A 13,044-nucleotide genomic window follows, 5' to 3' on the forward strand; every position below is an offset into this window, starting at 1 on the left:
CTGGGTGTTATATATAAGTGATGAATCACCATTCTCCTAAAACTAATATTACACTGTATCTTAACTAACTGGACTTTAAATAAAAACTTGAGACTACAAAAAAAAAAAAGAAATTTCAAGATATATTTTATGCTGGGTTGTAAAATAAATCTCAAAACATGTTAAAGGACTGAAAATACAGAATATGATAGAATACGTTCTCTAGTCAAAATTGAATTAAACAAATCAATTACAATGATTCATCTAGAAAATTCCTCAATACTTGGATATAAACAATACATTTCTGTATCACTCTTGGATTACAGAAAATTTTACTAAGACAATCTGAAAATATTTTGGATGCAAAAATATTAACACAGCATGCTAAAATTTGTGAAATGCAGCCTAAAGCCATGCTTAGAGGAAACTTCATAGCATTAATGTTTATATTAGAAATAAGTGTATAAAATTAATCATTTAGATGTTCAGTTTTAAATGGTAGGAATGTAAAAGGAAATTACAACTGAAGTATGCAAATAAGTATGAATTCATATAAATATGAATGCAAATATATATAAACCAATGGAATAGAGAACAAACAATAAAAAAATAAAAAGTTGGTTTTTTGAAATGACTCACAAAATTGTTTAACTCATAACAAGATTGACAAGAAAAAAGAGATATCATATGTTATTTATCCTTCTCTGAGTTATTTCACTTTGCATAATATCCTCTAGGACCATCCATGTTGTCAGAAACGTTAGGATTTCTTTCTTTCTCAAGTCTTATTAATAATACATTATATACATATACATACACACATACGCATACACATATTATATTATATACAATGTGAATGTATTATATATATACATTATATACACACAGTTTATATGCATACATAATGTATAATGTAAACATATTATATACATGTTATATATAATGTATGCATATATACATGTTATACACACATACACACACACATATAATGTTCTCTTTACCCATTCATCCACTGATGGCTGTTTTCATATAGGCCATTGTGACTAATGCTGTGATAAATATGGTAGTGCAGGTATCTTTCAATATCTTTTTTTCATTTCCTTTGGATATATGCTCAGAAGTAGAATTTCTGGATCATGTGGTAGTTCTATTTTTAATTTTTTGAGGAACCTCCATATTGTTTTCCATAGTGGCTGAACCAATTTACAGAGAATGTGTTCAATTAAAAATGACTTACAAGACCAATGTGATAATATAGAGCATTTTAAATTCTCATGCATTGCTATTGAGAGTCTAAATCCAATTTGGGAACTTGTTTTGTGATTTCTTATAGTGCTAAGACCTATTCTATAATTAATTCAGTACTTTTACTCCAAGCCATATACTCAAGAGAAATGAATGCTGTCTTCAAAAAGACTTGTAGAAGAATATTCATAATGTCTTTATTCATAGTAGCCCTAAATTGGAAAGGACATAAATGTCCTTCAGTGAGAGAATGGAAAACGGTGATATACATAGATAATGACCTACTACAAAACAATACAAAAGAATTAATCATTGGTTCATGTGACAGCATGGATAACTCTGAGGAATCTGAGGAAAAATAAAGCTAGACATATGCTGTGTTCCATACAAATGAATTTCAGGGGCACCTGGATGGCTTAGCGGGTTAAACATAAATGGATTTCAAGAGGTGTCAAAAGTAAATTTCGATGACAGAAATAAAAGTAGTTCTTTAGTTGTTTTCTCTTGGTGTGGGCTATTGACTGGGACGGGGCACAAGGACACTTGTGATGAGATGGGAATTTCTATGGTTTGGGTAGTGGTTCCATAGATGTTTACATATGTAGAAAATTATCAACTTGTAATTAAAATTTATGCATTCTACAGTGTATAAATTATACCTCATTAAAGAAAATACCAGGTTAAAAAGGAAAATAAGTGAGGGCAATTGTAAAACATTCTTTCTGATGCCTAAGCTTGTCTTTTTTGAATATGTAATTCAGGACTTTGTAAATTTTGCAACGCTAGGGCACTCATGGCAAATATACCTTTAAGGACTTGTACAAAGGACTGCATAGGGTCTTGAGAATGGTGATAGTATACCACCATATGCAGTGAAATGGTAATTAGGGTATGTTTCTGCTGAAATTTCTAATTTCCAAATATGAAAAAATTAAACGTCCTCTGGGACTCTGTTGTGATTTAAGTTTGTGCTCCCTTTTTTTAGTACTCCTCTAATGAATCTTGAATATTCCAAAGGTTTGTGCTTTTGGACCCTGTGTGTCCTCATGAGGGATGGTAAATAACTCTGTGGTAAATATATCATCAGAGCACTTGAATATATTCTCATTTACGGCTTCAATGATCTTCACCTACTCTGAAAGGTGGGAAGCAACTAGTTGATGAGAAAGTGACTAGCAACAGGGTTCAAAGGAAAGTAATGTTTGCTGTTTCTACTTCCTGACTCTCTTCTGTTTTGGATGCACAACCCACCAGTTTTGATGTTTGTGATGGACTGTGTTACTGTATCCCATAGAATGGATATAAATTTGTTCCGGGATTTTAAATGGTTACATCAGCATATTGTGCATATTTACAGCAGTTTCTATTTTCTTGGTCTAGGATTTATCATTCCAATTGCCATAGGGGAAAACTATGACTGTTAATCTTCCAGAGTTTAGAAATCTCTGTCTTCCATGAAAAAAATTAGCTTTAATAATTTCCTATTAATTTAAGATGGAGGCATTCATTGATTTCTTTATAAGTTCCCCCAAAAGTACATCTCACCTCCCCCTTCCATTAGCTTTGAAGAAAGACCCTGGTTTGTTAGAAGAAAAAAGCAGCACATTGTCAAAGAAGCTGTTTCCTGTGAGCTACTTCTTGGTAAGTATTTGGCCATGGGAATAACTTGCAAGCTAATAAGTCAAATATTTAAAGCAGAGACTAGTAATGTTTAAGTTTGTATTGTGGATCATGCATAGTTAATGTAATAGTTTTAACTAAGTCAAAGAATTAAGTAAAATACAATTTAATTATGGTGACTTACTAGAGCACTGATTTCCAGCATATGCCTGAATCCTTTCCCAAAGATTACATGACAATTTATTTGGCTTCTAGCTAGGCACTGGCATTTTTTAAAAAAACAAATGTTCCTCGGGTGCCTGGGTTAAGCGTCTGCCTTCAGTTCAGTCATGATCCCAGGGTCTTGGGATTGATCCCCACATTGGGCTCCCTGCTCAGCAGGGATTCTTCTTCTTTTCTGTGCCCCATGCTCTCTCTCACTCTCTCTCTCAAATAAATAAATCTTTAAAAAAAGAAAAAAAAGTATGTTCCTATTGTGATCGCAATGGGAATATATTTATAATTCCACCACACCGAAATTTTCCAGTGTAACAAAAATATTCCCAGAAAACAATGTTGAAAGGTAATATGACTGGGGTGCCTGGGTGGCTCAGTGGGTTAAAGCCTTTGCTTTCGGCTCAGGTCATGATCCCAGTGTCCTGGGATCGAACCCTGCATCGGGCTCTCTGCTCAGCGGGAAGCCTGCTTCCTCCTCTCTCTCTGCCTGCCTCTCTGCTTACTTGTGATCTCTGTCTGTCAAATAAATAAAATCTTTAAAAAAAAAAAAAAGAAAGAAAGGTAATATGACTAATGGCAGAAGGAAAATCTTCTGTTCTGCCAGGTGTGTAGAGTGAGAGGGAAACTGGTGCACATTTAAATGTTTTCTCATTGATTCTGAACAACCAAGTCAGGCAACCATCCCTCACTCCCATTTTTAGACATGGTTTCTTTAAACCCAAGGACTGGGTAGTTATGAGATACTGTGATAAACTAGATATCCTGCTCTGTCTTAAAGTTTTGGGCAAAGAACTCAGGATGCGCCAACTGAGGAAAATAACTGGTTTGAAACACGCTAATAGGAAAACAGCTCCCTCCCCCACACTTTCTTTTTCCAGAGGGGTAAAGCCAGTGCATTGGAGGGCACTGCATTGCATATGCTACCTGAAGTATAGAAATTAACATTGTGACCCCATAAAAATATTCTCTGTGGGATGACATCCTTCACTGTTATCTGTTGGGTTTATATGTTATTTGAAAATAATTTCTATTTTACAGTGTTTACCTTGTGGACTATTAATCAAATACATTATTTTCCAAAAAAGTTAAGTTGCACATTAAAAATTATTTTCAGGGCGCCTGGGTGGCTCAGTGGGTTAAGCCGCTGCCTTCGGCTCAGGTCATGATCTCAGGGTCCTGGGATCGAGTCCCACATCGGGCTCTCTGCTTATTTTCAAAAATGAAAAATAAACGTTCAATTTTTACAATTTAATAATTGATAAATTTCAAAATAATTTATAACATTTAAATTATATAAAGTGATTCCTCATTCAGAATTGTCACTGCAAGTAGTATTTATTGCTTTTTAATAGTGGCCATCAGTTAAAATTTTATTCTTTGGTGGTAGCATTTTCTGTTTGACATACCCAGCAGAGTTGATGTTAGAGAAATGGAGATCACTATGGAGGTGAGGAATGAGACAACAATCCAAGAATTCATTCTGGAAGGGTTTCCTGCAATCCAGGACCTAGGGAATATCTTCTTCCTGATCCATCTGCTGGCATACCTGGCTTCTATCACAGGAAATGTGGTGATCATCACCATCACTTGGGTTGACCATCGCCTCCAGACACCAATGTATATTTTACTCAGCACGTTCTCCTTCTTTGAATGCTGTTTTATCACCTCAGTTATTCCTAAACTGCTGTCCATCTTTCTTTTGGGAAGGCAACCAATTTCCTTTACTGCTTGTCTCATACAAGCCTTTTCTTTTTTCTTTTTTGGGTCAATAATTTTCTTCCTCATGGCAGTGATGTCTCTGGATCGGTATGTGGCCATTTGCAAACCTCTGCATTACCCGACCATCATGAACCTGAAGACTTGCTTCCTCCTGGTCACTGCATGCTTCGCTTTGGCCTTCCCTCTCATCACTGGGCTGGTATTGAAGGTTTCCTACTTATCCTTCTGTGGCCCCCATGTCATCCACCACTTTCTCTGTGACCTTGGCCCCCTGATTCATCTCTCCTGCTCTGACACCAAACCTACTGAAATGTTGACCTTTGTCCTCGCTTTGTTTATCCTTATAACATCTCTTATCATAACCACCATTGCATACAGCAACATAGTAGTCACAATCCTGAGACTCCCATCAGCCAAGGAGAAACAGAGAGCTTTCTCCACCTGCTCCTCTCACCTCATGGTTCTCTTTCTGATGTATGGGAGCTGTGTGTTTATGTATGTGAAACCAAAGCAAACGAACAGGCTGGACTCCAACAGGGAGGCTGCCCTTGTGAACACGGTGGTGACCCCACTGCTCAATCCTGTCATCTACACTCTGCGGAACAAGCAGGTCCATCGGGCTCTGAGGGATGCTCTATCGAGGTTGAGGACACAGAAACAGAGCTTTGGAGGGTAAGTGGATCTTCTTGGGCTTCTAGTTCAATTTCCCACAATTGCAGAAATATTTTCTGTAGAATTCTATATATGGTGATCCAGCTTAAGCTAATTTTCATCTGGCTGGGTACAATCTTACTTTGCAATACAATACTTTTCACTCTTTGAAAATTCTTCTGAGTTCTTTATATCATGCTGAAGAATATCTTCCTTGATTTTCTACTCAGTGGTCTTTCATGAATTCAGTGCACACAACATTTATGGAGAGCCCAGTATACATAAGTCACATAATACAAAGTCTTTAAGAATAAGAAAAATTGTCAATCGCATAATAATAATTACTATTCATGGTACATGCTTATGCTTGAGTTTTCTGATACTAAGAAAGGATAGAAACCATCACCATTTTATGTATTCAGGGTTTGAAATTTTAGAAGCGAATTGTTCTGGAATTATATAAAGTCAAAATATTATAGCCTAATGAAAATTAATGGTATTTCATTAATTGGATCTTGTATGTAAATGAACCAATGGTAAGCTGGTTCTCTCTTTGGGTCTATTGGTTTTAGAGGTGTAAAGAGCTCAGTTTAACTCCAGGTGGTTAGGATGTATCTAATATTATCAACAAAATTGTCTTTAACTCTTTATTAAAATAGAAATAAAATATAAAACTTTAAAAAGTTTTTAAAAGATTTTGTTTATTTATTTCAGAGAGAGACAGACATAGTGAGAGAGAACATGAGTTGGGAGGAGAGGGAGAAGCAGGCTCTTTGCCAAGCAGGGATCCCAATGTGGGACTCAATCCCAGCAGGCTGGGATCATGACCTGAGCTGACTGAGGCACCCAGGCATCCCAGAACATTTAAATTTGTTCCGTTTTTTTTCCCCGTAATTGATGTTGCTAAGCCTTGACCCCAGTAGGTTGCTGAAAGGTAAGTGACCCCACTACCAAATTTTCTCCCTATATGGAAGAGATGTTTTCTCCCAATATGACTTTGGGTGTGGGAGCTGCCACTGTCTCCCAGGTTAAGCTAAATTATGGTTGACCCTTTATGCAGCAAAAGCTAACAAATCTCATAATTAGGAAAGCTTAAAAGGAAAATAAGTGGAATTGATAATTTTTTTAAAAAATGGATTAAAACTGGGTCAGTTATTGTGTTTGTAGGTTCATGGAGGAAGTGGCTTCCACCTGAAGACAACTGGCCCTAATGGGAAGTGGTTCCTGTCACATCCCACATGGCATGAACATGCTATGCATTTGATTTTCAATATGTCTGATTTGAGCACATATACTCCTTTCCTGCTTGATTTGAGAATTACTTATATTCAAGGCATAATCTGATTAGGAAGAATTTTAGACTGTCAAAAAATATTGGCTGATTTCGATTTTTTTTTTTTTTTTTTTTTTTTTTTGGCCTGGGAATAGTTTGATTATAAAGTGTCCTGGGGGTTATGATCTTCCAAGGACAGCTATGTCTTTGCCCCTTCTTTCTCCAAAGAAGGTAATTTCTGAGCCTAATCTAAAAGCAGAAGTTCCCGGGGTTTCTGGTTTCTGTGCATTAGATGAAATAGCCACCTCTGCCAATTCTCACAGCCTGGCCTCATGAACCAGACTAGTGTAGGAGATGAACCTCACCTATCAGCCCAGCGAGATTCTGAGTACTTCTTGAACCTTTGTGCTCATCCAAACCACTATCTTTGTTTCTAGTATGCCCCGGGAAACTAAAGTATACCAAACCCTGTTAGTCCCTGTGACAGGTAGGAAAGAAACTAGTCTTTCTAGCAGAAGCTAGAAAAGTGGGGAATGCTAGATGTGTGGTCCAATTCCTTCTCTCTTCAGTTAGCAGCTGAGAGAGTGAATCCCCTACTCACTGTTCGCTGAGTTGGGTAGAACTCAGAATTTGCCCTGTGGCAAATGTCTACACTCTCATTCAGACCACAATCTTTAAAACTGTTGCTTTACTGTCTGTCATCCTCAAAGGCCTAATGAAACCTGAGGGCTGTTGGATCTCAGAGACAGGCAGGTTAGCTGGAGACTTGGTTCTGTCTCTGGAGCAAGCCAGGGGAGAAGGAGCTACAGAAAGTAGCCACTGGCTTATTCAGAGTCCTAAGAAAGTAGAGACTTCCTGTCTGTCAGCTCCCCGATGCAGGCTAGTTATAAGCCAGACCATCAAGGTAGCAGCTGGTCAAGTTGAGACTTTAGATGTGTACTAATCCCTTCTACGGAGAAACTGAGAGCTGGCCATTTTTGCCTGCTTGCTCTATGTTGACCCACGTGGAAGAGCTGAGGAAAGTTTTTAGATGCTGCATTAATACCGGTTTCTGATTTTAGTCTATGATGGGCCTCTCAGCTCCTAGAAACAGGCAAGTTAGGATCCAATCCTTTGGTTGTCAGCCCTATAAATTGAGGCCCTAGATGTGTGGTGTAAGCCCTTTCCTCTTCTGGGAAAAGCTGGGGGTAAGGGGTTCTCACCTGATTGTATGGTGCTATGTGGGTTGGAGTTTATGGTAAGAGTGTCTCAGTTTTTCCCACCTATTTTGATGTGGCTATTTTCTCAGTTGCCTGGTATTGTAGGAATGTCTCAGCTAGTTTCTGAATATCTTTCAGAGGGAATTGATCTGCGTGTAGTTGTTTATTCAGGGTGTCTGTGGGATGAGGGGGGAAAATCAGAGGTCTCTATCCTGCCATCTTCCTGGTGTCCCATTTCTAATTTTTAGCTGTTACAAATAAAGCTTCTCTGAACATTCATGTACAGGTGTTTGTATGAATATAAGATTTCATTTTCCTGGGTTAAGTGCCTACGAACACAATGGCTGGGTTGTATGGTAATCGCACATTTAGTTTTACAAGAATCTGACAAACTGTTTTCCAGAGTGATTATACCATTTTACATTCCGATTAGCAATGCATGAGTGACCCAGTGTCTTTGCATTTTCATGAGCCTTTAGCATTACTATTTTCGTTTCACTGCAATTAGAAATTAAATGTCCATTTTTTGAAAAATCAGGGAATGTACTACTTTTTGTGAAACATCATCTCTCAAACCTCCCAAACTATCCTTTTCTTCTTTAATTGGAATTTTTATTGACATAACTGTAGATTCACATGCAGTTATAAGAAATAGGAAGATTCGTGTACACTGCTCATTTTCCTGCAATGATAACATTTTGCAAAATTATAGTTTAATATCACATTGGGATATTGACTAATACAATCTGCCAATCTTTTTCAGATTTCTCCAATATTACTTGTACTGTGTGTGTGTGTGTGTGTGTGTGTGTGTGTGTGTTTACCTCTTGTACAATTTTATCATATTGTCTTGGTTCACATGTCTACCAGCACAGTCAAGATACTGGACATTTCCAACACCACAAACATCCCTCCTGTTGCCTTTTAAAAGCTACACTTTACCCTCCTACCCCTAAGCAATGTCTTTGGTTTCTTTTCTTTTCTTTCATTTTTCTAAGCTCTGTGCTTGATGTGGGGCTTGAAGTCACTACCTGGAGATCAAGACCCACATGCTCTACCAACTGAGCTAGCCAGGCATCCCACATCCTCAGTTTCTAAAATGTAAAACTATTATACAAATGGAATCATATGCTATGTTACCTTTTGAATCATTTTTTAAAATTTTTTATTTTTCAGCATAACAGTATTCATTATTTTTGCACCACACCCAGTGCTCCATGCAATCCATGCCCTCTCCAATACCCACCACCTCGATCCCCTAACCTCCCACCCACGCCCCTTCAAAACCCTCAGATTGTTTTCAGAGTTCATAGTCTCTCATGGTTCACCTCCCCTTCCAATTTCCCTCAACTCCCTTCTTCCTCCATCTCCCCTTGTCCTCCATGCTATTTGTTATACTCCACCAATAAGTGAAACCATATGATAATTGACTTTCTCTGCTTGACTTATTTCACTCAGCAGAATCTCTTCCAGTACTGTCCATGTTGCTACAAAAGTTGGGTATTCATCCTTTCTGATGGAGGCATAATACTCCATAGTGTATATGGACCACATCTTCCTTATCCATTCGTCTGTTGAAGGGCATCTTGTTCTTTCCACAGTTTGGCGACCGTGGCCATTGCTGCTATAAACATTGGGGTACAGATGGCCCTTCATTTCACTACATCTGTATCTTTGGGGTAAATACCCAGTAGTGCAATGGCAGGGTCATAGGGAAGCTCTATTTTTAATTTCTTGAGGAATCTCCACACTGTTTTCCAAAGTGGCTGCACCAACTTGCATTCCCACCAACAGTGTAAGAGGGTTCCCCTTTCTCCATATCCTCTCCAACACACTTTGTTTCCTGTCTTGCTAATTTTGGCCATTCTAACTGGTGTAAGGTGATATCTCAAAGTGGTTTTAAATTGAATCTCCCTGATGGCTAGTGGTGATGAACATTTTTTCATGTGTCTGATAGCCATTTTTATGTCTTCATTGAAGAAATGTCTGTTCATATCTTCTGCCCATTTTTTTTTGTGATTTAAAAAATTTAGTTATTTTTTAATTCTATAATACATATTATGCACAAACACACTTATATGATTAACAGTGTCACACATAAAAAAAAAACCCTTAAGTCTATATAGTCTTATAGTCTTATAGTCTATTTAGTCTATGCTAAATATTGGTAAGCAGATTATAACATTACTAATGATTTGTATTGGCTATCTTTTGCTCATTTCTTTTTATTTTATTTTATTTTATTTTTTTTAATTTTTTTTTATTTTTTCAGCATAACAGTATTATTCTGCCCATTTTTTGATATGATTGTCTGTTTTGTGTGTGTTGAGTTTCAGGAGTTCTCTATGAAAGACCCACAGCAAATATCATCCTCAATTGGAAAAAGCTCGCAGCCTTCCCGTTGAGATCAGGAACACGACAAGGATGCCCACTCTCACCACTCTTGTTCAACATAGTATTAGAAGTCCTAGCAACAGCAATCAGACAACAAAGAGAAATAAAAGGTATCCAAATTGGCAATGAAGAAGTCAAACTCTCTCTCTTCGCAGATGACATGCTTCTTTATATGGAAAACCCAAAAGACTCCACCCCCAAACTACTAGAGCTCATACAGCAACTCAGTAATGTGGCAGGATACAAAGTCAATGTACAGAAATCAGTGGCTTTCTTATACACTAACAATGAAAATACGGAAAGGGAAATTAGAGAATGGATTCCATTTACTATAGCACCAAGAACCATAAGATACCTGGGAATAAACCTAACCAAAGAGGTAAAGGAACTGTACTCGAGGAATAATGAACACTCATGAAAGAAATTGAAGAAGACACAAAAAGATGGAAGACCCTCTCATGCTTTTGGATCGGAAGAATAAACATTGTTAAGATGTCTATACTGCCTAGAGCAATCTATACTTTTACTGCCATTCCGATCAAAATTCCACCGGTATTTTTCAAAGAGCTGGAGCAAACAATCCTAAAATTTGTATGGAATCAGAAGAGACCCCGAATCGCTAAGGAAATGTTGAAAAACAAAAATAAAACTGGGGGTATCATGTTACCTGATTTCAAGCTTTACTACAAAGCCGTGATCACCAAGACAGCATGGTACTGGCATAAAAACAGACACATAGACCAGTGGAACAGAGTAGAGAGCCCAGATATGGACCCTCAACTCTATGGTCAAATAATCTTTGACAAAACAGGAAAAAATATACAGTGGAAAAAAGACAGTCGCTTCAATAAGTGGTGCTGGGAAAACTGGACAGCTATATGCAGAAGAATGAAACTCGACCATTCTCTTACACCATACACAAAGATAAACTCAAAATGGATAAAAGGTCTCAACGTGAGACAGGAATCCATCAGAATCCTAGAGGAGAACATAGGCAGTAATCTCTTCGATATCAGCCACAGCAACTTCTTTCAAGATATGTCTCCAAAGGCAAAGGAAACAAAAGTGAGGATGAACTTTTGGGACTTCATCAAGATCAAAAGCTTCTGCACAGCAAAGGAAACAGTCAAAAAAACAAAGAGGCAACCCACGGAATGAATCTTTTTTTTTAACTCTACATGATTCCCTTGAGATTCATCTGAACTTTTGCACATACCAATATTGCATTCTTTTTTATTGCTGAATAGTAGGCAATGGTGTGAATGGTATGATGTGTTTATTCACCTATTAAAGGACATATGCACAGATTTCAGTTTTTGGCCTTTACCAGTAAAGCTGCCATGATCATTCATGTTTGTGTACAGGTTTTTGTGTGAACACAGGTTTTCATTTCTTTGGGATAAGCACCCTAATGTGCAATTGCTGGGCTGTATGATAGTTGCATGTTTAGTTTTATAAGAAACTGTCAAATAATTTTTGAGAGTGCTTGTACCAATTTATATTCCCAATAGAAGTGTATAGGTGGACCAATTTTCTGCATCCTCAAAAATATTTGGTCTTTGTTTTCAGCCACTCTGTAAAGTGTGTACTAACATTTTGTTGTTGTTTTAATTTGTATTTCCCTGATGACTAATGATGTTGAATGTCTTTCACTTGCTTAAATGGCATTTGTATACCTTTTAGGTAAAATGTCTGTTTATGTCCTTTGCCCATATTCTTATTGGTTTACTATTATTATTAATATTTTTTACTCTTGCGTTTCAAGAGGTCTTTATATCTTCCAGATATAAGTCTTTTGTCAGAAATGTGGATTGCAAATATTTTTCTGCAGTCTATAGCTTGTCTTTTTTTAAATTGTCTTTTTAAATTTGTCTTTTTTAAATTGTCTTTTTTAAAATTTTGATGTGGTCTAATTTACAATTTTTCCTTTTATGGATCATACTTTTGGTGTCAAGTCTAAGAAGTCTTTTCCTAGCCCTAGATCTTGCAGATTTCCTTTTTTTTTTCCCCTAAAAATTGTTAATAGTTTTGTGTTTTATGTTTGTCTGGGACCCTTCTTGAGTTAGTTTTTGTTGTTTGTTTTGTGTTAAGTTGTCAGACTTAGATTGAGGTTTTCTTTCATTCTCCTTCTCTTACTCCCTCTCTTTATTTTTGTATGTGGGTGTCCAATTGCTCTAGCACCATTCCTTTGGAGTTACTGTGGGTGGTAATGTATTTTTAATTTAGGTTTCCAGAAGTTTATAGTTAGTATATAAAAATGTGATTTTGGGGGGTGTTGATTTTGTAACCTTTGACCTTACTGAAATCACTTATTCATTTAGGACTACTTTTGTAGTTTGTTTGGGGTTTTCTAAATTTTTATATCATCTGCCAATAGGGATGGTTTTATATCTTCCTTTCCAATCTGCATGCATTTTATTTCTTTTTCTTGCCTTGTTGCAGAGGCTAAACTTCCAGAGTTTTCTTATTCTTTATCTTAGAGGGGAAACGCTCAGTCATTTGGCATTAAGTATGATGTTATTTCTAAGAAAACTTACCTCTGAGTCTTCTGTAGATACACTTGATATCAAGTTGAGGTAGTTCCCCTATACTCCTAGCTTATTGAGAGTTTATTTTTATTTTTTATCATGAATGGGTAGGGGAGATAAAATCCTTGCTCAACCACTAGAAGGAGGTATGGCTTTTCTTTTGGTGTTTGTCTGGAGTAATGTTGGTATTGACAAAAATTCTGTTATTAGGTCATTCTTC

General features: G+C 36.9%; 1 protein-coding gene across 1 annotated transcript in view; it reads left to right on the forward strand.

The window, feature by feature from the left end:
- The first annotated feature begins 4,501 nt into the window (after positions 1–4,501).
- The window catches only part of LOC125084387 (olfactory receptor 6M1-like), a 30,597-nt gene continuing 22,054 nt past the window's right edge, over positions 4,502–13,044 (forward strand). The window contains exon 1 of the mRNA XM_047701619.1: positions 4,502–5,451. Coding sequence (XP_047557575.1) covers positions 4,502–5,451 — 950 coding nt within the window. The remainder of the gene's footprint in view (positions 5,452–13,044) is intronic.

The sequence above is a fragment of the Lutra lutra genome, chromosome 14 (genome assembly GCF_902655055.1).
Source record: "Lutra lutra chromosome 14, mLutLut1.2, whole genome shotgun sequence".
NCBI lineage: Eukaryota > Metazoa > Chordata > Mammalia > Carnivora > Mustelidae > Lutra > Lutra lutra.